Below are 25,005 nucleotides of genomic sequence, written 5' to 3'. Positions count from 1 at the left end.
TTTGTGATACGGCACTGCGTCGCTTTAACTGACAATTACGCAGTCATGCGATGTTGTACCCAAACAAAATTGATGTCCTTTTTTTACCACAAATTTCTTTTGGTGGTATTTGATCACCTCTGCGGTTTTTATTTTTTGCACTATAAACAAAAAAAGAGCAATAATTTTGAACAAAATAACAATATTTTTTACTTTTTGCTATAATAAATATCCAAAAAAAATAAAAACTAAAAACAAATTTCTTCATCAGTTTAGGCCAATATGTATTCTTCTACATATTTTTGGTAAAAAAAATCGCAATAAGCGTATATTGATTGGTTTGTGCAAAAGTTATAGCTTCTACAAAATAGGGGATAGATTTATGAAATTTTTATTATTTTTTTTTTCTACTAGTAATGGCAGCGGCATTGCAGCGGGCAGATCGGACACTTTTGACACATTTTTTGAGGCCATTGACATTTATACAGCAATCAGTGCTATAAAAATGCACCGATTACTGTGTAAATTTCACTGGCAGGGAAGGGGTTGACACTAGGGGGCGATCAAGGGGTTAAATGTGTTCCCTGGGAGGTGTTTGTAACTGTGGGGGGATGGGACTGACTGGAGGAGGAGAGAGATCACGGTTCCTAATCACTAGGAACAGCATATCTCTCTCTACTTCCCTGTCAGAACAGGGATCTGTCTGTTTACATTGACAGATCCCCGTTCCAGACATCCCAACCTGCAAAAACTCATTTCAGGGAGGTTTCATACTCATTTAAGGGAGGTGACGCTTTGCGCCGGCACCGACTCTCCCCCCCAATAAAATGCAGTCGTACCAGTGCCAATTAAATGCACCCTGATCAGAGCCAATTAAATGCAGCTATACCAGTGCCCATGAAATGCAGCCTTACCAGTGCCCAATGAAATGCAGCCTTACCAGTGCCCAATGAAATGCAGCCTTATCACACAGCTGCTTGGGCTGGGCTAACGGTCCTGGGGTCTGGCTGCTAGAGCCTGGCTGCTGGCGCCAAGGGTCTGGCTGCTGGAGCTGGGCTGCTGGTCCTGGAGTCTGGCTGCTGGGGCCAAGGGTCTGGCTGCTGGAGCTGGGGTCTGGCTGCTGGTCCTGGGGTCTGGCTGCTGGTCCTGGGATCTGGCTGCTGGGGCCAAGGGTCTGGCTGCTGGAGCTGGGCTGCTGGTACTGCAATCTGGCTGCTGGGGCCAAGAGTCTGGCTGCTGGAGCTGGGGTCTGGCTGCTGGAGCTGGGGTCTGGCTGCTGGAGCTGGGGTCTGACTGCTGGTTCTGGGGTCTGGCCACTGGTCCTGGGGTCTGGCTGCTGGTCCTGGGGTCTGGCTGCAATGGGGCTGGTGAGCAATCCCAGTCAGAAAATTTCCCAGAAGGAAGGGGGTGGGCGGAGGCAGAGAAAAGACTCTTTCTCCACTTTCGGCTGCTGCTGCGCAGCGATGTCCTGTTCGACAAGTACATGACAGTCCCCATCTCTTCTATTTCAATCCGCTGGGCAGACTGGGACTGTCATGTACTTGCCGCACAGGAGATCACTGCGCAGCAGCAGCCGAAAGGGGGGAGAAAGAGTCCGCTTGACAGGGGAAAGTTTTTTTTTTCTTTTAATTGCTACAGCCTGCAGATCACAGTCTTCTCTCCCAACCCCCTCCTTCCCTGCTGAATCGGCTGGATTGACCCCAAAAAAAAGTACCCATGCAGCAGCCAAAGCAGGCTGGGGACAGCAGAATGGACAGTCCCCCCCCTCTGCCTCAGCTCGCAGCACCTTACATCTGCCTGTCACTCAGCCACAGACAAAGAGGCCGTACTCCATTCGGCCCCTCGGGATGCTCCTGTCTGTCTGTGGCTGAGTGACAGGCCCAGCCGGGAGAACACCCTGCGCTCGCGGGTGTCCGGGAGCCCGCAGCCAAATACGGGAGACTCCCGCGGCTCGCGGGAGACTTGGGATGTTTGCCGTTCTGGCTCTCTGTGGAGTGATCGCTGGTGGCCAGCGGACATCGTGGCCCCCGGCCACGCGCATTGGCTCCAGCGTCGCATCGGCTCCAGCTTTTAAAGCGGCCAATTCGCCCAGGAGAGCCAACCTGCATATATAATATATAATGAAGCCGGCTGGTCCTTAAGTGGTTAATCTTTAAAATTACCATTGATGAAATACTGTGAAATAACCCTTGTAATATATGTTTGTTGTGAAAGCTGTTTGAGTGGACTATAATATAGGGAGTTTGTACAGTTATTTAGGGGTATGAGGAGTTAACTGCATATTTGTGCAGCTTTCTAGCTGTATTACAGTGCCCAAAATATCAAACTTCTAGGGAAAGTCTGCTTTAAATCAGAATTTTGAAAAAAATAAAAATTCTAGAGTGCTAGTTTTGATTCCTGGGCATAAACGAAGCCCTCTTTCTGTGGTTTTAAATTGTATTTTAGTTTTTTATTTTTGTATTTTTATCCCACTCCTTTTATTTCTTCAGCCAAACTAAACATTCATGTTAATGGATTCCTCTGTCCTCACAATTGCATTTGAGCAATTGGCCATGCTTACACAGCCAACTGCCCTATATATATAAGGTTACGTTTTTGATTATTTATGACTTACTTGTAAATAATAACATCATGGCGGCTTATAGCCCTGGTACTACATTGCTTGTTGTAGGTCTACCTATAGAACCCATGTGTTGTTCCTCAGCCCTGTTGGGCATTTTTATTTCTCTGCTTTCTAGGAAGTTTTAAGGCTATCAGTGTTGGCTTTCTGGCTGATCATTAAGTAACACATTTTCTAATTACCAGTGAATGTTAAGTGGAGTGATGCAGCAATATAGATAATTGCATCTATACACTTCCTCCTCACATATGTATAGAAAGCCAATTACTATTAGCAATTTCTTTCTTCTTTTTGTAAACTCAAAAAAATTACCATATGCTAAATTGAATTACTGGCAGATATGAAGTATAAAAGTTGTTTTAAGTCTAGTTTGTACTAGACATGTGCATGACGAAAAAGTTATTTTAAGTTTAGTTTTGTTTTGATTTGTTAATCTAGTTATTTCATTTAGTTCAATTCAGTTAATTCGTTCAATCAATATTGATTCGTTCAATATTCGGAATTCGTATTCGGAATTTTCGTTTTTTCTTCAAATTTAGCGCTTTTTTCCGAAATGTTCAAATTGATACATTTTCGAATCGATCGAATGCAGCAAAGTGAACAAACAAAAAAAAAATCTTCATCAAATGATTACAATGACTCTTTAAATCACCTTTGGCTTAACAAAAACAGTATTATTTCGAAATGGTACTCCAATAACACACACAGTCTTTGATTTCAGCATTATGTGTAGTTAGAATTCGACTGGAGTTCAATGTAAAATGCGATTCAAATTTCAGCCCGTATTTCGTTACGTTATTCGGAGCAGTCGGTAAAATTTGTTTATATTGTAATTCGGGTATTCGGATATATCCGAATCTTCAAATAACGAAAAATTTGTCTGAATATTAATTCGGAACGAAACAAACCTCACATGTCTAGTTTGTACTTGTATACTTCCAAACGTAAAATTACAGGCAGGTACCACTTACTGATGAAAGCTGTAATGCATTTTCTGACATATTTCTCAGTTTTGTCTTTATGTAAACATATTACCCAGTTTATTTCCATATGCAAACAGTTTTAAAATCTAAAAATAAAACCTGTATGACTCACTTCCAGTATTAAAAAAGTCATAAAGGAATGAAAAAAACACAGGGACACTTTATCTTTTTTAAGTTACAAAAAGTGCAACAAAAGCTGCAAACTAGAAATAAAGTAGGTCTGAAAACATGGCCCTGTAATTAAACATAGCATTGACTACTAGAGACAAATAGAAAGCAAAGTGTCCAACCAAAACTTCTTTTTTTTTTTAGTTTCAGAGTGGGGGGTAAGTACAATCCCTGTCAAGTTTGTATTTCTATCTCGGGATCCCTTAGAAAGATTTCTACTCACTTACTGAAGTGACAGAAACATGCAAATGGGGACCTTGCTTTCCTCTATTTCCTACTTTATTATTTGTATCTAGGTCTTGTTATGTGAGGACTACATCCTCAGTGTACACCTTAGCCATGCACATCCTTTGTATAGGCTGATTACTGATGCCATGATTTTCTACTGAGTATGATGCCCCTGTTTAAACGTAATGGGAGAGTTCTTATAAGAATAAAACACTCACTAACAAAACAGACATATAAAGTGCAAATAGGTTTGGGCTGCACTGTGGGCAGACACATCCTGACCTATTTTACTGCGTTGTGGGTTACTGATATTGTACTTGAATACTAAGCAAGAAGCAGTTCACTGTTAAGTCAGGATGTGGCAACTGAAGAAGCACGGAAACCACACAGCTGCTTTAAAAAATCTTATAATCTACACATTTAGTACATAGGCACATCAACCTTATTTTGGTCTAGCTATGTTGTTTACTTTATCTGTCTTAAGTAATTATTTATTATAGTAACTTGTTTAGTTGTATTTGTTCAAAGATTATTTAAAAATAATGAATTAACTTGTATTAAAATTTATTTTTGTATTTTATGACCCACTGTATAACAATCTGAAGTAAGCACACCCAATTGGTCATCTAGCTCTTGTCAGTTTCCACTGTGGCCATAGCCTTGGTTGGCTTCATGACGGTTACCTGGCAGGAGGTTACCATTCTTTCACATAAATCGAAACAAGATTGTATTGGGAGGGGAAGTCCTACATGATTTTTTACTGTTACAAAAATATTTTCTGTCACTCAATACACAAAAAATATACGGTATATTTTTGGGGTATTAATATTGTTTGCTTGTAATTATTATTTATGGTTGTGGCCCTAGGACCGAGACAAATATGGATCACATAAACACGCAACAAGGCTTACAACATAACATAGACCTGAGGTGTGCCTTGGTTGTTTGGTTGGTATGCCAAGAAAAGGGGACATACCCAAGATAAGTAATGGATGATTGTGGAGAAGAATGTGCTGAGAAGTGCCCTGAAAAAGGGGATAGGAGGGAGGGTATTGTGCACTGGAACCGACAAAGAGCATGGGCGAGTGGTCTGCTTAAATACCCCCCAGCCTCCTCCCATAAATTCAGGCCACCATACTGGCCTTCTTATATTACCCTACTACTCTCTAAAGGAAACTATCTTTTCTTTAAAGTTTATTACAAGACAAAACCTTTTTTTCAAGGCCAGGTTGCAAGCTTTTGTTTAAAAATTGCATGGGTAGTTGGCACTGCCATGGAGGACATGTACCAATGGCAAAATTAAAATAAATACTGCTTGGTGGGGAGCAGGTCTTTTAACCGCTTCAGCCCCGGAAGATTTGGCTGCTGAATGACCAGGCCATTTTTTGCGATTCGGCACTGCATCGCTTTAACTGACAATTGCGTGGTCGTGCACGTTGCACCCAAACAAAATTGGCGTCCTTTTTTTTCCCACAAATAGAGCTTTCTTTTGGTGGTATTTGATCATCTCTGCGGTTTTTATTTTTTGCACTATAAACAAAAAAAGAGCGACAATTTTGAAAAAACACAATATTTTGTACTTTTTGCTATAATAAATATCCCCATTTTTTTTAAAAAGCACATTTTTTCTCAGTTTAGGCCGATATGTATTTTTCTACATATTTTTAGTAAAAAATCGCAATAATCGTATATTGATTGGTTTGCGCAAAAGTTATAGCATCTACTAAATAGGGGATATGTTTATAGCATTTTTATTAGTATTTGCAATCTGCGATTTTTATCGGGATTGCGACATTATGGCGGACATTATTGTGGACACATCGGACACTTTTGACACATTTTTGGGACCATTGGCATTTATACAGGAATCAGTGCTATAAAAATGCACTGATTACTGTAAAAATGTCACTGGCAGGGAACGGGTTAACACTAGGGAGCGATCAAGGGGTTAACTGTGTTCCCTCTCTGTGTTCTAACTGAAGGGGGGATGGGACTGTCTAGTGACAGATCGCTGTTCATACTTTGTATGATCAGTCTCTTCTTCCCTCAGAGAACCGGGATCTGTGTGTTTACACACATAGATCCCGGTTCTAGCTGTGTCACGAGCGATCGCGGGAGCCCGGCGGTCATCACGACTGCCGAGCACTCGCATCGGCTCCGGGGGCGAGCAGCGGGCGCGCCCTAGTGGCCACAGGGCGAAGCGACGTAACATAACGTTGTTTCGCCCAGTTGTGCCATTCTGCCACAGTAAAACTGCGGCGGCTGATCGGCAAGTGGTTAAAGAGGTTTGAAAGGGCAACATTAAGAGACACAATCTCTTTAAAAAACTTGCTTGGATGATGCCTCAAACCTTCCCACATTTAGGAAGAAAGAAGAGAAAACAAAAAAATGTGCTGTTAATTGACATTTCCTGGCCTGCTGCTTGTTCTTGTGTTTCTTGCTGTTGGAAATTTTCTCTCACTTTCTGCCTGATGAAATCATTATTAAAGCACAGTAAGGAAGCTTACATTTTTCTAATGTAGACCTGGATATCAGTAAAACCAAGTAAGGGTTCTAATCCTCCTTCACTATAGGGTTAATTTACTAAAGCTTTAAAGTGCAAAATCAGGCTCACTTCTGCATAGAAATCAATCAGCTTCCAGGTTTTATTGCTAAAGCCTAATTGAACATGCTGAGGTTAGAAGCTGATTTCTATGCAGATGTGATTTTGCAATCTCCAGCTTTAGTAAATAAACCCCTATATGCATAACAAAAAAATGTTTTGCCTAGAAATGCACTTTGAATGGGGTTTTCACTGTAGATACAAAAGGATACTCTCTTTATCAATGCTCTGTAGAGGGTTCCTTCCCTCCCCCAGATCCTCTCTGTCTCTTCTGGATTAGGAACTGTTGTTAGATTTCACATGCAGTATTGAAACTGATAAAAATAGTATCCAGGCAAAAGCATTTAGGTGGAAAAGTACTCTTTGGTCAGACTTGTAAACCATGAAAGTGTTTACAGGCTGCCATAAATATTTTACATTATTTTACTTTAAAGGTAAATGACATATGTTTTTGGCTTGAGAAGAGAAAAACTTGGGTGACCGCACACATCAATTAAAAAATATCTTCTTTACACAAATTTTGAAAAACATTATAAAGTCAGACTATGTCACAGAAAACTCCATTATGCTTAAGCGTCCCAGTGGCATGAAACACGTCAATAGGCTTCCCTGGGGCTTTCAAATCCACAATAATTGCAGGTCTAGCTTATGACTATGTGCATGTGCAGAGGGAAAACTCGGATGACTGCACACTAATATCATATAAAAAATATCTTTTTTATTCAAACTTTTAAAAACTTTATAAAGTCAAATCATATCATAATGGGGTTTTCTGTGAAGTAGTCTGACTTAATAAAGTTTTTATACGTTTGAATAAAGAAGATATTTTTATATGATATTAGTGTGCAGTCATCCAAGTTTTCCTCCTCACATGATCACAGTCATGAGTTGGACCTGCACCCATTGTGGATTTGGGCTGTAAAGATGGACCAGTCTGGAGCAGTGCTTCCTTTTGTGTTTTTGGCTTGACATACAGCTTAAGAATGAAAAGGACTGAGGTCTATAAAGCTAAGCCTCTTACAAACACCATCAATTTTGATCCAGAGGAAGGCAAAGTAAAAAACACCAGACACTTTCAGAATGGGGAAAAGCAATTCTTCTTTGACCCCACAATGTGGTTGGATTAGTTTACTAGATGACACAACATACTATCCTTAGTAATTATAATAATGTATCCTGCTAGTTTTAATATAATCAAATAAAACAATATGTTTTACCTTTTGCTATAATAAATATCCCCCCCAAAAAATTAAAAAAAAAAAATTTCTTCATCAGTTTAGGCCACTATGTATTCTTCTACATATTTTTGGTAAGAAAAAAATCGCAATAAGCGTATATAGATCGGTTTGCGTAAAAGTTATAGTGTCTACAAAATAGGGAATTGATTTATTGCATTTTTTTTACTAGTGATGGCGGCAATCAATAATTTTTAGCGCGGACTGCAACATTGCGGCGGACAGATCGGACACCTAACTGACATTTTTGTCACTTTTTTGGGAACCAGTGACATTATTACAGTAATCAGTGCTAAAAATATGCACTGTTATTGTACTAATGACACTGGCAGGGAAGGGGTTAACATCAGGGGCGATCAAGGGGTTAAATGTGTTCCCTCACTGTTTGTTCTAACTGTATGGGGGACTGTGTGACTGGAGAAACACACAGATCCATCTTCCTGCTTAGCAGAAAGACAGGATCTGTGTGCTCTACCCTGTCAGAACGGAGATTTGCCTTGTTCCCACAGGCAGATCCCCATTCTGTCACTGCGGGGAATGATCATGGGTGGCCAGCGGACATCGAGTCCACTGGACTTGCTGACTGGCTCCTCCGCTGGCCAATGGGAGCGCGCGTGCCCACAAAAGCGAGATCCCGTGCCAAAGTACACCAGCGGCGTTTTGTGGAATTGTGCCACCAGTATAATGGCGGCGGCTGGTCAAGAAGCCGTTAGAGTGAATGTTGTAGACAAAACTGAAGTGACGTGGTATTACACCACATACACGGTGCCAAAAAAAATTCCTTTAAAGCATAAACAAATAGTAAAGTTCACATGAAAAGAAAGATAATTGACTGTGTGCAAACCTGTGTGGGATATAAGTTATCTACTACCAGCTTTTATTCTGAACATATATATTGCTGTTATTACTGTAATACACTTGAGGTCCAGCCGCCATTCTTCTTGAAGTCTGGAGGCATCAGATGTAAGTGGTGTGATCGAGCAGAATATGTCATAGCGCTTTAACTTGTGGATTACTGTGTTTGGTTTTAACGTAATTAGGGTTGTCCCGATATCGATACTAGTACTGGTATCGATCCCGATACCAAGTATTTGCAGGAGTACTTGTACTTGTGCAAATGCACCCGATGCCTAGTCCGATACCTGGACACTCTGGAACAATTGGTGCGGCGGCGGGAAAGTTATAATCACTCCTCCCTGTGTGACTTTCAATAAACCAGCTGAAAGCCGCGGAGGGGAGAGGAGGAGAAGCACACAGGGAGATGGGTGATTATAGCTTCCCCCGTCGTCACTCCTATTGTTCCTGAGTGTCCCCTGTATCCTTCTCCGGCTCCCCTCTGTGTTCCTCCATGTGTTCCTCCGGTCTCCCCCCTGTCCTCCTCCGGTCCCCCTCTGTGTGCTCCTCCGATCCCCCCTCCTCCTCCACCGTTCCCCCTCCATTCCCCCACTGTGCGCTCCTCCGGTCCCCCTTCCTCTTCTGCTCCCTCTCTGTGCTCTCTCTGCTCCCCCCATCCTCCTCCGGTCCTCTTCTGTGCGCTAATCCGGTCCTCTCGTCCTCTTCCGCCCCCCCCCTGTCCAGGATCTTTCAGGATGGAGAGCGGAGGAAGAAGCCAGTAAATTTGTCATCCACTTACTCCTTCCTTTTCTGAATGAACAGAGTGACTCTGTCCATTCATAACTGAGCATCGTAAACTGCGTTTTTACGATGCTTCGGTTTATGAATGAAGAGGAGACGCTGTCTCCTCTTCATTCATCTTCATTCTTCATTCACCTTCAGTGCAGCTAAGGCTGCTGATAAAGGGACTGGGGAATCTCTATCCTCAGTCTCTTTCCATGTCTCACCAAAGCCACCCTAGCCTACGATTGAATAAAAAAAAAAAACAAAAGTAAACATTGTAATACATAAATATTCTAAAGTAAAATTGTAAAAATAATAAAAAAGAAAAGAAAAGAAAAAAGAAATCATTGTAAAAAAAAAAAAATATTTATATATAAAATTGTAGAAAAAAAATAGATTGTAAAAAATAAAATTGTAAAAAAATAAAATAAAAAGCTACTGACACAGTCCATGCCTCATCAGTGCCACCTATCAGTGCTGCATATTAGTGCCACTGTCACATGACATTAAAAAAAAGTATCGGTAATCTGTATCGGCGAGTACTTGAATAAACATATCGGGACAACTCTACTTTTAATCTTTTGTTAAAAATAAATTCTACACTATAAACCTTTCTCTCTCTCTGGCATTGGTGATTCACTGCTTGGATGGATGCGAGTGAGTTTTTCCCTTTGATGTCCGTGTACAATATTGGAGGAATATTCATATCCAGTGAATGCTGCATGCAACCAGAAAGAACAGAGAGTAATGAATGAGTTTTGCTGCTCTATATGTTAGACAGCAATTGGTTCTGGTGAGTTCACACTCTATGTTTGATGGAGGCAAGAACACCAACGTGGAGGTTCCCACACAGTCAATTATCTTTGTTTTCATATGAACTCTACTATTTGTTTATGCTTTAAAGGACTATTTTTTTGGCACCATATATGCGGTGTAATACCACGTCACTTCAGTTTTGTCTACATTATTGATCGTAAATATTCACTTTAATTCAATGTTTATTTGAGATGAAATTATTTCATTTTTAGAGCGCTGCATTTACCTATACTTATTGTTTTGTGTCTGTATATTTAAACATATTGCACACTGCCACACATTGACCAACCTAGCGCTGACGCACAATCTCTTCACGGTTTTGAATCATATTAGTTGTCCGAGAGAGTTTTTTTTTATATCATTTATAAATGATCACTATTTAAGTACTATTAATAAGGTTTAGAGGAAGCGCTTCACCATTAGATATACTATATTCCTAGATCTACTTTTATATTTTTTTCATTATGGTAAGCACTGTCTTGTGCGTTGTGCGTATTCTTGTGTAAAGGCTAGTTTACACTTGCTTCAAATCAAGCCATCGAAAAGGCTTTGTTAAAGCTCTCTGAATGCTAGTCAAAGCTCCTGTCACTAAATAAAATGGTTAGCTTACAGTCCTGTTTACGTCTTATTTTTGCTTTGCTTTGCTTTGCTTCAGCTTCGCTTGAAAAATTTTACCCCATGTAGCTTTAGTGGGGCTTCAAAGCGTCTTCAAAGCCTCCAAAGAACTCTATGGCAAAGCTCGCTTGAAGCTCGCATGAAGCACCTGCAGCTTTTGAGAGGCTTTAATTCAGCTTAGCTTTGTTTTGGAGAAAATACAGGTATGAGATATCCACACACACACAGGGCATCTGCCAAGCTTCAACAAAGCTTCAAAGGAGCATCACCGAAGCATCACTAAAGCTTCACTGAAGCATCACCAAAGCTTCATCCAAGCACCACTGAAGCTTCATCCAAGCACCACTGAAGCATCACAAACACATCATAAAAGCATGTTGAAGCGGTAGGCACTTTAATGTGTGTTGAAGCCGAAGCAAGTGTAAATGAGCCCTTAGTGGTGCCTCATCGAAACCCCACCGAAGCCCCATTGAAACCCCATCGAAGCCTCATTGAAGCACCAAGCAAAAGCAAGGTGTAAACAGGACTGTAAGCTAACCATTTTATTTAGTGACAGGAGCTTTGACTGGTGTTCAGAGAGCTTTAACAAAGCGTGTCCGAAGCCATATTTTTTACCCTGTATTAGACAAGTTTTCCTGCATATATAAAAGGCAGTACAGCGCTAACAAAATAAAAACTAACAAAAACAATTGTAATAAAGTTAGCACCAAAAAAATAATTAAAGTAGAGAATGAAAAACAGTCATTAAAGTTCTTATTGGAGCAAGAAGATTGCAAGAGCACTAGCAGATATCCAGTGATGAGAGTGAAGAGTTAAACATGTACGGTGACTTCTGTGACACCCTCCACCAACAAACGGAATGGCCCCTCACCTCATGCGGTGGACCCCTGAATCAATCAGTCAGGTCTAAAACAGCATTCACATATGGGTAATAAGGTCAGCAAGCTCACTCAGCATGTTTAGTTGGATAATGGTGTAAGTAGCTAGACATCATCGACTCCGAAAATAGGCACAAGGAATAAAAGTAACAGTATCTAGTGCTCTCTATTTTGTAAATCAAATCAGATGAATAAAACTCACAAAACTCGCACTGTACCGCAGTGCTAGGATGAATGGCAATGCAAAGCAAAGTGTATCTGCGAGGATCAGCGTGGAGGGACGCGGGTGACGTCACGAACAAGGTCATGTGATATCCGTACATGTTACGTCCCAAAAGGGGGCGGGACTTCATCAGTGGTAGCGGCATGACGTTCGTCACCTACTGTTATAGATCTGGTCAGCTGATCCGTCTAGCCTATGGGGATGAAGGTGTACCTATCAACATAACAACCGCCAGACAACGGAACGCTAATAATCAGGAAGTAAAAAAAGAAGCTGAATCCCCATCAAGCACTGCATTCCTTATGTGTCAAAAACAGTACGCAAGGATTGGGAAGGATTAGGAATAAACTAAGTAAATGGGACACGGAAGTTAAAACTAAGAAAAAGAAGAAATAAATCAGGGATTCTGATTCATTCCGAAGTGGGAACATATTTAAATGGCAAGTTGCCAATGTCCCAAATCCATCTATCCCAGTTAATGCACCAAGTCAGGTAGATGTGAATTCTCCCACACCACCTTTTAATAATCAGCCCGTTTATAGTTATGAACATCCTCCACCTGTCCCCCCACCCCCTAGGGGCAGTCAAGTATTCAGAGGGAATAATAGAGGGAAGAGGGGTAAGGGGAGGGGGATTGGTCCTCCTACCACTCCCTCCAGGATTAATTCTCATTACCAACAGAATTATGAATCTTCACCAAGGAGAGATAACTATAGGTTGGACTCCCCCCATTATTATGGGAATCAAGGGAGGGGGTTGTCACAGGCCTCAAGAGGAGGGCAAGTGCCTATTTCCAATAGATTTGCACTTTTACAATCTAATGCAATACGAGAGGGAAGGGATTTTTCGGGGGCACAGAGTGGACCAGGGAGGGGCCCACCTGTGCACCAAACCAAGGAGATTGGTGGAAACATCACTCCCAGCAGTCTCCACAACCAAATGCCCAACACCGAAAAAGAAAAGAGAGAGAGGAAGGAGAGGGGGTAGGAGAATTCAAAAGACAAAAGCCCCATTAGGTGCTGGTATTTTTAATTTAAGCAGTTGTTCTTTGTGTGAGAATGAGATAAAAGTCGGCTAAAATTCGCTCCCACTCAAAATCTTAGTAAGTTTCACACTTATGTCAATATTCATAAATTCATTAGATATTTGAATATGAAAAAATATGTTTTGACTAACCCCATGAAACATACCATTGTTCAAGAGGGTACCCACTCCAATCTTCGAAATAAATCTACTTTTAACCCTCTCAATGCTGATAATAAGTATTTGGATGTGTTTAAAAATGTGGTATTCAATGATTTGGACAAAATGAAAATTCGTAAGGTAGTTGATCCCCAGTATATCAGACAGGGTATGGAATCTCTGGAGAAAAGAAATTATATTATCATCTGCCCCGCTGATAAGGGGGGCGGGTTGGTGATTCAAGATGAAACCAAATATCTGGCTGAAATGAATAAATTGTTAAGTGATAAGGATACATATAGGATACTTAATAACGATCCGATGTTGACCTATAAGGATGAACTTCATTGGTTGATTGAGGAAGGGAAAGACACCAACATCCTTAACAAGAAGGAGGCGTCATATCTTGATCCTCTTTTTTGCAGAACTCCTATCATATACTGCCTTCCCAAAATCCATAAGGATAGCACCAACCCTCCTGGAAGGCCTATTGTGAATGGAATTGATTCCATCTCTTCTAGGGTAGGGCAGTATATTGATAGTTTCCTCCAACCATTAGTTTCTAAAACGCAAGCGCTCCTTAAAGATTCCAAGCACATAATTCAAATTATTGAATCAAGTAAGTGTTCCTCTTCTAGTATCCTTGTTACAGCAGACGTGGGATCACTGTACACTATTATTGGACATGAGGATGCCTTGTCCTCTGTACAGTGGGCAATGTCATCTTTTTCTGATCTCATGGCTAAACACCAAAAATTTATCCTGAGGAGCCTGAGTTTTTGCCTGGCAAGGAACTACTTTTGGTATGACCGACAATTCTATTTACAAATAAGGGAGGTTGCGATGGGAGCACGTTTTGCTCCCAGTGTGGCCAATCTGTTTATGGCCCACTGGGAGGAGGACATTGTCTTTAAGTGCCGCCCCCCTGAGTTGGTTTGTTACAAAAGGTTTATAGATGATCTTTTCATGATCTGGGAGGGGGACCAAAGAAGTTTGGATCTATTCATGCAGACCTTAAATCTTAATACCAAGAACATTCAACTCACTTGGAATTATAATACCGAAAAAATAGTGTTTCTTGATCTAGAAATCTGGAGAGATGGTGATAGCTTCCGGTTGTGCAATTATTTCAAGCCAACTGATCTAAACTCTTATATACCCCTGGGGAGCTGCCACCATAAATCTTGGTTATGCAACATCCCCAGGGGTCAGTTCGTTAGGTTGAGGCGTAATTGCACACGGGAGGATGATTTTGTCTCCCAATCACAAGTGTTGTCCTCCAGATTTCAGGAAAAGGGTTATGATAAGACTACCCTAGAAAAGGATATAGAGTTGGTACGCTCTATGGATAGGGCAACACTGGTTGCTGATAAAGTGAGAGATACCAGCACCAGTGTTTCCAACTTTAGAATGGTGTTGGACTATAATGTCCAGCATAAAAAATTTGAGAAAGTTATTGAAAAAAATTGGTTTATTTTGAAACAAGACAGAGTGCTGGGCCCTTTGTTGCCGCAGAGCCCTGCTTTTATATACAAAAAAGCCCCGTCCTTGCGCGATAGACTTGTTCCCGGGGTGGTGGACCCTCCAGTGCAATCTGAAAGTAGGCAGTTCTCCTTCCTCTCTGGTTTCTGTGCCTGTGGGCGTTGTACAGCCTGCAGGCATTCCAAATGTAATGTTAAAAATGAAAGAATTTTGTGGCAATGGACACTAATAAGGAATACAAGATTAACCAACTCATTACATGTGCGACAGTGGCCTCCAGTATATTGGGTGGACATCTAGGCCCCTCCATGTTAGATTGGGGGAGCATGTAAACAACATTAAAAATGGAATTAAGTCACACAATGTCTCCAAGCACTGTTGTTAGTTTTTATTTTGTTAGCGCTGTACTGCCTTTTATATTGTTGTTTTCAGGATTTGATACCACCAGTATTTCAGCTGCTATTATTAGAAATTGTTGTTGCGCTGGTTGATTTCCCTCTTTAAAGTTTTCCTGGATGCAGGGCACTTGCTACGTCTGTCCACCAAAATATGAAATTGTTACAATTTCATGGAATTTGGTTTATTTGGTTGTTTTCTTCGTTATAATTTTAAGTTATTATAACAGTGTTTATCTTTTTATTGTAAAAAACATTTTGGCATGCTTGCTCTATCCTCATTTTGTTTTGTGTTAAATATAGATATTAGTATATTAGCCATTTAAAATCACGCTTTATCACTTTCTTCTTCAACCTCCAAAAATGGAAAGGCGGCCATGAAACAGACGATTGCAAAAGCGTGGAAGATGCCAATTCTCAATTTCGATGAAGTGAAAAGTCGGGTGCACAGTACCCCGGTGAATGAGAAACTGACAGCGATATTAACTGATACACACAAAAAATGTCTACGTACCTGGCAGCCCTGGCTGGGCTATTTCCCATTAGCACAACCAACTATGACTTTCCTAGAACTGTAACCAAACAAAACGTGTTCATTTACCCATAGTGAGCCTTGGGACAGAGATGGTCCACCCCCCTTTTTTTTCTCTTTCATTCTTTTCCTTTCTTCTCCCTCTTTTTCTTCTTTACCTCTTTTCTCCCTTTTCCTCTTACTTTTCCATCTTACTCTGCGTATCCTCTCCGCCCAAGCATTGCCTTTTTGCCCATAAGCAAGAACGGTACCTCTTTTTTGTCCTACAGATGACTGTACTGTTCTTTCTAGTTCCAGGGCCCTTAGTTGAAAGGCCCTTTTCTTAAAAAAACAAAGCAAATTGCATCTCCAGGCAGGGCTCTGACAATTGATTATCTAACAATATAATGTTGCTTGGGACCAATAGTCCTTAATTTCTACATAATTGTTTAATGTTCCACATGTGCAGAGAGAAACCCCTCCTGAACTTGTTCATATTTTTGCATAGTATTTTTGGCTATGTAACTGTCTATTTTTTCTTGTCATTTCTAAAAAAAAATAGAATAAATTCAAGTGAAAAAAAAAAATAGAAAGGCTATACAGTCCATTTAATTTAGGCCTCATTCATACAGACAACCGAAGGCATGCAGCAAATTCTCACAGCAAAAATCAGTGGATTCTTAAGGCTAAACCCAAGGGCGGATCCAGAGTCCAGACTCGGGAGGGGCACTGCCAGAAAATCCGTTTTTTTGTGGGCAGTTTATCGGGGAAACGGCTGGTGTTGTCGCTTCAATCATCCCGCCACCATGGTTGTTACAGTGTCAGGATGATTGAAGCGCATTATTTCTATAATTATATTGTAATATAAAATGAAATAGTTCAACTCACCATAATGCAGAATCTGTGGGTGACCTGAGTGTGTCACTTGCCACACATTGCAAGTTGTCACTTGCCACGTCGCCTGCCACACCTTGCGGATTGTCACTTGCCACATCACCTGCCACACCTTGTGGATTGTCACTTGTCACGTCACCTGCCACACATTGCGGATTGTCACTTGCCACGTCGCCTGCCACACCTTGTGGATTGTCACTTGCCACATCACCTGCCACACCTTGCGGATTGCCACATCACCTGCCACACCTTGTGGATTGTCACTTGCCACGTCACCTGCCACACCTTGTGGATTGTTACTTGCCACATCACCTGCCACACATTGTGAATTGTCACTTGCCACGACACCTGCCACACGTGGTGGATTGTCACTTGCCATGTCGCCTGCCGCACCTTGTGGATTGTCACTTGCCTGCCACCAGATGCAGATTGTCACTTGCCACGTCACCTGCCACACCTTGCGGATTGCCACTTGCCTGCTAAGGTGGTGTTTTGGTTGTCTCCTGCTGTGTCTCAGACTCCCAGAGTCAGGCAGCAGAGAAATATTGTAATTTCTCTGCTGCCTGCCCAGTGAGGGCAGAAGTTACTGCAGGGATGCAGGGCTGGCGTAGAGAGATGATCTCATCTCTCTGCTTCCCCGCCCCTGGCTAACTGATTGGCCAGCTGCCACACAGAGCCTGCTCTCAGCCTCTCACTCTCACCTGCAAACACACTGAGCCACCTGGCAGCCCGACCTGCCCACAAACGGCGCCGCCCGCCCACAAACCACGCCGCCTGGTCTGCCCGCTATCTCACCCGCCCACGGAGCCGCCCGCTATCTCACCCGCACGTGGAGCCGCCCGCTATCTCACCCGCCCGCTATCTCACTCGCCCGGCCGGCAACAAATTTGCCCCCCCTGGATCCGCCCCTGGCTAAACCACAGGAGTTTGCAGACAGCTGCAGGTGCTAAGCCTGTACAAAGCAATGACAGGTTGAGGGTGACCATTGTTATTGACATTTATCCCCGCATCCACAGGTTACATGTGAGAATAAAGAAAGATGTCTGACCCTGGATGCAGAGATACGTAGATACGTAGATGCACCCAGGGTTTAAAAACTATAAATGTATTTAGCCACTTCAGCCCCGGAAGGATTTACCCCCTTCCTGACCAGAGCACTTTTTGCGATACGGCACTGCGTCACTTTAACTGACAATTGCGCGGTTGTGCGACGTTGCACCCAAACAAAATTGATGTCTTTTTTCCTCACAAATAGAGCTTTCTTTTGGTAGTATTTGATCACCTCTTTTTTTTTTTTTTTTTTGCACTCTAAACAAAAAAAGAGCGACAATTTTGAAAAAAAACATTTTTTACTTTTTGCTATAATAAATATCCCCCAAAAATATATAAAAAAAATAATTTTTACCTCAGTTTAGGCCGATATGTATTCTTCTACATATTTTTGGTTAAAAAAATAGCAATAAGCGTATATTGATTGGTTTGCACAAAAGTTATAGCGTCTACAAAATAGGGGATAGTTTTATGGCATTTTTATAATTAATTTTTTTTTATTAGTAATGGCGGCGATCTGCAATTTTTAACGTGACTGCGACATTATGGTGGACACATCGGACACTTTTGACACCATTTTGGGACCATTGTCATTTATACAGCGATCAGTGCTATAAAAATGCACTGATTACTGTGTAAATGACACTGGCAGGGAAGGGGTTAAACACTAGGGGGCGATCAAGGGGTAAAGTGTGTCCTAGGGAGTGATTCTAACTGTGGGGGGGATGGGCTACTACTCATATGACAGCGATCACTGCTCCCGATGACAGGGAGCAGTGATCTCTGTCATGTCACTAGGCAGAATGGGGAAATGCCTTGTTTACATAGGCATCTCCCCGTTCTTATGCTCCGTGACACAAGCGCGAGCACCCGGTGGACATCGAGTCCGCGGGACCCACAGTCATGGAGCACGCGGCAGGCGCGCGCACACCCACAATACCGCATCTTGACGGGGATGTACCTGTATGCCCATTTGCCCAGCCATGCCATTGTGCCAATGTATATCGTCGTGCGCTGGTCGGCATGTGGTTAAAGCAGATTTTTACTGCATCTGAGCCCCAACAAACAAAGACACTATTTAATTCCATTTTATTATTCAAAGCAAACTCAAAGCAAAAATCATTTTGAATAACATCCCCTAGCACTTCTGGCTGTTGCCATCTTTAGTAAGGGCAGATGATTCATGTAGCATTTACTTCCTGGAATCCATCTTAGCTCAGGCATGCATGCAAAAGTGTGTGCTTAGCTGGGAAAACCCCTCCTCCCCTCCTGAAGACTCCTTGGATGTTTGGCATCATTTGTCCAGGCAAAAAAACAGTAAGTAACTGAAGAAATGCAAAAAAAAAAAGTTTAAAACAAGTAAACTTTGCCAGTCACACAAGGATTAAAAATAATCACTGGGAGAGTGAAGTTCCACTTTAAATATGCTAGAAATAATGAGAAATTTGATTTAAAACAACACTTAAGCCCCGTACACACAATCAGAAATGTTGGCTGTCAGGCTGTTGGCAGAAATTCCGACCGCGTGTATGCTCCATCGGACAATTGTTGTCTGACTTTCCGCCAACAAATGTTGGCTAGCATGTTTTCAAATTTTCCGCCAACAAATGTGTGTTGTCGGATTTTCCAATTGTGTGTACACAAGTCTGTTGGACAAGAGTCCAAAGTACAAACACGCATGCTCGGAAGCAGAAGCGGTCGGTCTTGTAAACTAGCGTTCGTAATGGAGAATTAACATTCGTGACAAGGCAAATTATGAAATCTCCAAATGCAGCGCACAATTCTCTTCATCTTTAATGGGATAATAATGAAGCTGCTTTGCTGGTGATACTGATGGAGTTATTGCAAACAAATTTTCAAAGGCTTTTTTTTCTAGTGATATCAAGAATAATATTATTATGTTTTTTATTTGGGCAAGTTACCACAACACCATTATCCCGTAGTTTTTAAGATCAAAGATACAACAATGTTGGTGTCCCTTGTCAATTTTACATTGAATTTTTTAAAATGTAACTGCCTACTCCCAAACTGTCATTTGAAGTAAAACACATAGCCAAGTATTATTTTACATAATTTTTTTATTGTGCATTAAAAAAAGAAAACAAATAAAATTAGACATGCTATCTGCCAATAGAACTTAACCAAAAAGTGCATTCTATGCATCCAAAAATATAGAAAATATAGCAAATCAAATCATTATTTAAGCAAAAAAATAATGTCAAAGCAATAACTCCAAGGCTAATAATAAATAACACGTTATCTCCTCCGATTCCGCATCATGTCTGGTTGACAAATGGCCGTTCAGAAATGAACTGAAAAGCACGAACTAAAAAGCGCTAAATAAAAAAACGCAAAAAGAAACGCGTGAATCAAAACTCACCAAACTTCTACTAACATGAAATTAGCAGAAGGAGCCCAAAGGGTGGCGCTAAAGAGCTGAAAAAAACACGTAGTACGTCTAGTATGTCACTACGTTCGTAATTGTTGGCCAACATTTGTGTGACCGTGTGTATGAAAGACAAAGTTTGAACCAACACCCTTCGGACAAAATTCCACGGTTTTGTTGTCCGAAAGTCCGATCGTGTGTACGAGGCTTAACAGTTTCTTTTGCTTTGGATTTATTTATTATCTAGTCATTAAGTATATAACATGATCTCAAAATATATTGTATATACATAGAACTGTATTGCCATATTGAAGCGATGCATACATTCATGAATATATTACATGCTAATAATCAATATTATGTGAGATTTAAAAATGTTGTGAAAGCATGATATTGCTTTCTTTATTAGACAGTTGGACTTGACATTTATATACTCTTTTACTAAATATGAGCTATATAGAAAGCAGTTTTCCACCACTGATATCAAACATGTTTATCATTAGTATTATAATTATTTATTTATTACGTTTTCCTCCCCCAAAGTTTTTTCATTGCATTCTTCATTTCCTCATTCCTCAAGGTGTAGATAAAAGGATTCAGCATGGGTGCTATGATAGTATAGAACACCATCACTGCTTCATCAGCTTGAAAACTTTTTGATGGTCTCATGTAAATAAAGACACAAGGTCCAAAGAAAAAGGTCACCACTGTAAGATGTGAGATACAGGTTGAAAAAGCTTTGCGTCTCCCTTCAACTGTTTTTATTTTGAAGATAGCTTTGCTAATACCAATATAGGATATTAAAACAGTTAAAAAGCAGCCCAGTGATACAACGCCGCTGTTGGCAACTATCATGCCGTCAATCATGGTGGTGTCAGTACATGCCAGCCTGATTAGAGGAGGGATGTCACAAAAAAAGCTTTTGATTGTATTAGGACCACAGAATGGCAGTCCCATAGTTAGTGTTGTCTGAATGTTGGAGTGGACAAAGCTAATAGCCCAGGTTGCTGCGACCAAACACAGACACAGCTGTTTGTTCATAATAATGGAGTACTGTAGAGGTTTGCAAATTGCTACATACCGATCATATGCCATAGCTGTAAAAATAAAACATTCTGCACAGGCAAAGAAGTGAAAGAAGTAAAGCTGTGTGATACAGCCATTAAATGAAATGGTTTTCCTGCTAGATAGGAAATCTACCAACATCTTGGGTACAGTTACAGAGGAGTAGCAGAGGTCAATGAAAGAAAGTTTACCTAGGAAGAAGTACATTGGGTTATGAAGGCGATAGTCTTTCCTGATGGTCAGCATGATCATTATGTTTCCACTCAGAAGAAGAGTATATAAAAACAAGAATATCGAGAATACAAAGTATTGAAGATAGGAAGAGAAGTTAAACATAACAAAAACAAATTCTGTCACTTCTGTGGCATTTTGGGTCTTCACAGTAGTGCCAAAAACTTGGGGGTCATGTAGGTATATTTGAATATTTGACATATTACCTTGTGGGGACATGGTTCACCAAGTTGTAATGCAATTACTAGATCTAAAAAGCGCAAGAAAAGAAAAAAATAGATGATAACATTAATAATATTAAGCATGTAAAGGCTCATGAAATAAGAAGCTGTTGTTGGGGTGCATCACCCAGATTGTAATGGCACAGTGCCAGTTACATTTTTCTTTTAAATGTAAAGTTAGATGCAAACATGATCCATGATGATCCATCAGCTTTATCCTCCTATAACTAATATGGCCACTTCATCACTTGCAAAACTTAAAGTGATATTAAACCCTATACCAAAAAATGTATGTATTGCAGCTTACCAGTAATTAGATGTGGTGGCTGCATTTGTTTTCTTTTTTAGGCTTTCCCCCCTCTGTTTTCACCTGGTGATCTAGCCAGTAACATACCTCCTGTATTATGAGGTTGGGGAACACACAGTCTGGGGGAAGGGCTGTGTTAAATGTACTAGCAGATTTAGACACACTAGCAAACTGAAGCCAACCCCCAGCTCACACTTTATAAGCTAGGTTACAGAAAACATTTTTTTTTTCATTTTGGGATAAAGGTTTTACATAAATAAAAAAAGCTGATCATTCTAAGCACCCCTGTCAAAGGTAAATTGTTTGTCCCATCCTTGTACCTGCTACATCTGGAGGACAGCTTGTTTGGTTGAAAATGTATTGGCTGGCTCACCAGATGAAAATGAAAAGAAAAAGGCCCTAAGCAAGAAAACTCATGCAACCATCACATCTAATAATTGGTTAGCTGCAATATAATACATTTTTGCTTTTGGGTTTAATACAGCTTTAAGGCCACATAGTGTAATACTAATCTGTATGAGCCAGGGCTATACTAACGTTATGATGCTAACGGGCCTGTTCCTTAGGCCACAAGGTAAAAGAGGATCAAATGATAACATTTACATTTTTTATTTTATTTCCTTCTATCAGGTCAACAAGAGACAATTTTTTGTTAAAAGAAAACAGAGATAAAATATCTCATATCTCACCTTTCCTTAGAAAAGGAGAGCTGCTTGGCTCTCATACTGATCCAGTGGGTTCAAAAGTTTCTGAGTTCCCACTTGCTTCAAAATATGACTCCAGACACGCTTTGTTAAAGCTCTCTGAACACCAGTCAAAGCTCCTGTCACTTGATAAAATGGTTAGCTTACAGTCCCGTTTACACCTGCTTTTGCTTGGTGCTTCAATGAGGCTTTGATGAGGCTTTGGTGGAGCTTCGATGGCGCTTCGGTGAGGCTTTGTGGGGCTTCGATGAGCCTTTAATGGCGCTTCGGTGAGGCTTTGTGGGGCTTCGATGAGCCTTCAATGGCGCTTCGGTGAGGCTTTGTGGGCCTTCAATGAGGCTTCGGTGGGGCTTCAAGCATGCTTTGCCATAGACTTCTATGGAGGCTTTGAAGACGCTTTGAAGCACCACTGAAGCTACATGGGGTATAATTTTGATGCAAAACAAAAGCAGGTGTAAACAGGACTGTAAGCTAACCATTTTATTTAGTGACAGTGTTCAGTGAGCTTTAACAAAGCCTGTCTGAACTAGCCGTTCATGTATGTTGAAGCCGAAGCAAGTGTAAATGAGCCCTTACTTTCTAATCTGCATGCTTATTCCAGGTCAGTTGCACAGAAAGTGTTGAAGAGAGAGACAGCCGGGCTACCAAACAGCAAAGGCAGCCCTTGTAATTCTCATGGTATGGGACACAGAATTGAACGAAAAGGGATAGGGTGTAGAATCTACTAAAATGAATGACCAGCCTCCCTGTAGCTCTAATAATATATAGCTGTCTCCTCTTTAGCTTGCCTGCTCTTGGCTAGTGGTGAACTGTAGAATCGAATGTTTCGCGGTGCTGACATGTTGTCACACACATAGGTTGGACTTGTGGACTTGTGTCTTTTTTCAACCTCACCTACTAGGTAACTATGTATGTAACTATGTAACTGTGCTACAATAATTATGTTATACGGTGGGTAATAAACGGGGGGGAGATTTACAAAAGGAATCTTTATTATCTCAACCGTAAGAAAGAAAAAATTGTACATTAAAGTGATACTAAAGTCTTGTTTTTTTTTTGTTAAAAATAACAAACATATAACTACTTACCTGCGCTGTGCCGTGGGTTTGCATAGAGCAGCCCCGATCCTCCTCTTCTTGGGTCCCTCTACAGTGCTCCTGGCCCCTCTCTCCTGTTGAGTTCCCCCACAGCAAGCAGCTTGCTATGGGGACACCCGTGCTGAGTCACAGCTCTCTGTGTCTATTCAGACACGGAGCCCGACCCGGCCCCTCCCCCCTCTCACCCCTGATTGGCTAGCTGACTTTGATTGACAGCAGCGGGATGGCACTAATGGCACTGCTGCTGTGTCTCAGCGAGTCAGGAATGAGAATCTCGGATGGCCAAGTGACTCGTAGACATCGCTGGACAGAGAGGGACCTCAGGTAAGCATTTGGGGGGGGGCTAAGGGGGGCTGCTGCACACAGAAGGCTTTTTATCTTAATGTATAGAATGTATTAAGATAAAAAATAGACTTTTGCACAAAAGAAAGTTTTGTTTTGCTTTGTTTTGTTTTCATTTGTAAAATACATAATTTTGATTCGTTACGAAAACAAATTGCACATGTCTAATAAAAAACCTTCTGCCTTTACAACAACTTTAACTTGAGCTTGAAGTATAAATCCCTTCATGCTGACCGTACACAAATTTGCATTCATATCTTGAAGGGGTTATACCCCAGTACCGTTTTTTAGAACAGGCGGTTGGCTCTTTAGTGATAATACTCGATGCGGCTAAAAGCTGCTTGGCTGTTATCCTAAAGGAGCAGGAGGGGACTTCCCCCCCTCCCGCCACCTTTCACGGCTCTTCCCGGGCCTCCCGTCCCACCGAGTCATTCACCTTAGTCTCCAGTTGGACACGGGGGTGATGCTTTTTCTGGCGTAACTGTCGCCACGATCCCGGCAGTGAAACTCTAACCTTGATGTGTTTGGGTACGTGCTCCCCTATGTGATGACTTTGCCGTTTATTCTGTAACACAATGGCAACTGCATAATAATATTTATATAAAATTATTGATATACTCTTTCGTTTTTTCTAATTTGTTGTTATTCATATAGTGTGATTCTTCTCCACAAACTCCCTGACGAAGGGATGCCTTATCAAGTCCCGAAACGCGTAGGGCTGTGTTGAAGACTTTACAAACATCATCACCACTCCAGATCATTGTTTTTAATGATGTAATCTTTTGTACAATTCTTTTGGTGTCTATATTTATTGTTGTTTTTTGTATATTTTTGCTTATACTAATAAACTTGTTTTTTATTAAAACTTAGCGTTGCCATTAAAATCCCACTGACCTTTGGGGGTATTTTTATTTCCTTATCTCAGGGGTGTGGCAACCTTCATGGTCTAGCTGGATGGGTTTCTCCTTTTGTTAGATCCGTCCCACCGAGACCCAAACAAAGCCGGATTCGGCTCTGATCGGGTCTCCGCTGTAAAATCCCGGAAGCAACGTTACGACTTCCGGTTTACTCGGCTGCCAATGGCACAGATTTTTTAAAAAAATTACAATATTCAAAATCGCCAATTTTGGCAATCTGAATACTTTTAAGTGCAAAGGAGGGATTTGGGGTCTTT

The 25,005-nt window shown here is 41.1% G+C and overlaps 1 protein-coding gene across 1 annotated transcript; it reads right to left on the bottom strand.

Annotated features, from left to right (window-relative positions):
- Nucleotides 1-20,386: 20,386 nt before the first annotated feature.
- LOC141133459 (olfactory receptor 4E2-like) lies at nucleotides 20,387-21,379 on the bottom strand. Its single transcript, XM_073622885.1, has one exon. The coding sequence runs from the start codon at nucleotides 21,377-21,379 to the stop codon at nucleotides 20,387-20,389; it is 993 nt and encodes a 330-aa protein (XP_073478986.1).
- Between the last annotated feature and the right edge of the window lie 3,626 nt (nucleotides 21,380-25,005).

The sequence above is a fragment of the Aquarana catesbeiana genome, linkage group LG01 (assembly GCF_042186555.1).
Source record: "Aquarana catesbeiana isolate 2022-GZ linkage group LG01, ASM4218655v1, whole genome shotgun sequence".
Classification (NCBI taxonomy): domain Eukaryota; kingdom Metazoa; phylum Chordata; class Amphibia; order Anura; family Ranidae; genus Aquarana; species Aquarana catesbeiana.
This window is presented reverse-complemented; position numbering and strand designations above follow the sequence as displayed.

Excerpts from the sequence above, each read along its gene's own strand:
- LOC141133459 (XM_073622885.1), bottom strand. The coding sequence starts at position 21,379 with ATGTCCCCACAAGGTAATATGTCAAATATTCAAATATACCTACATGAC.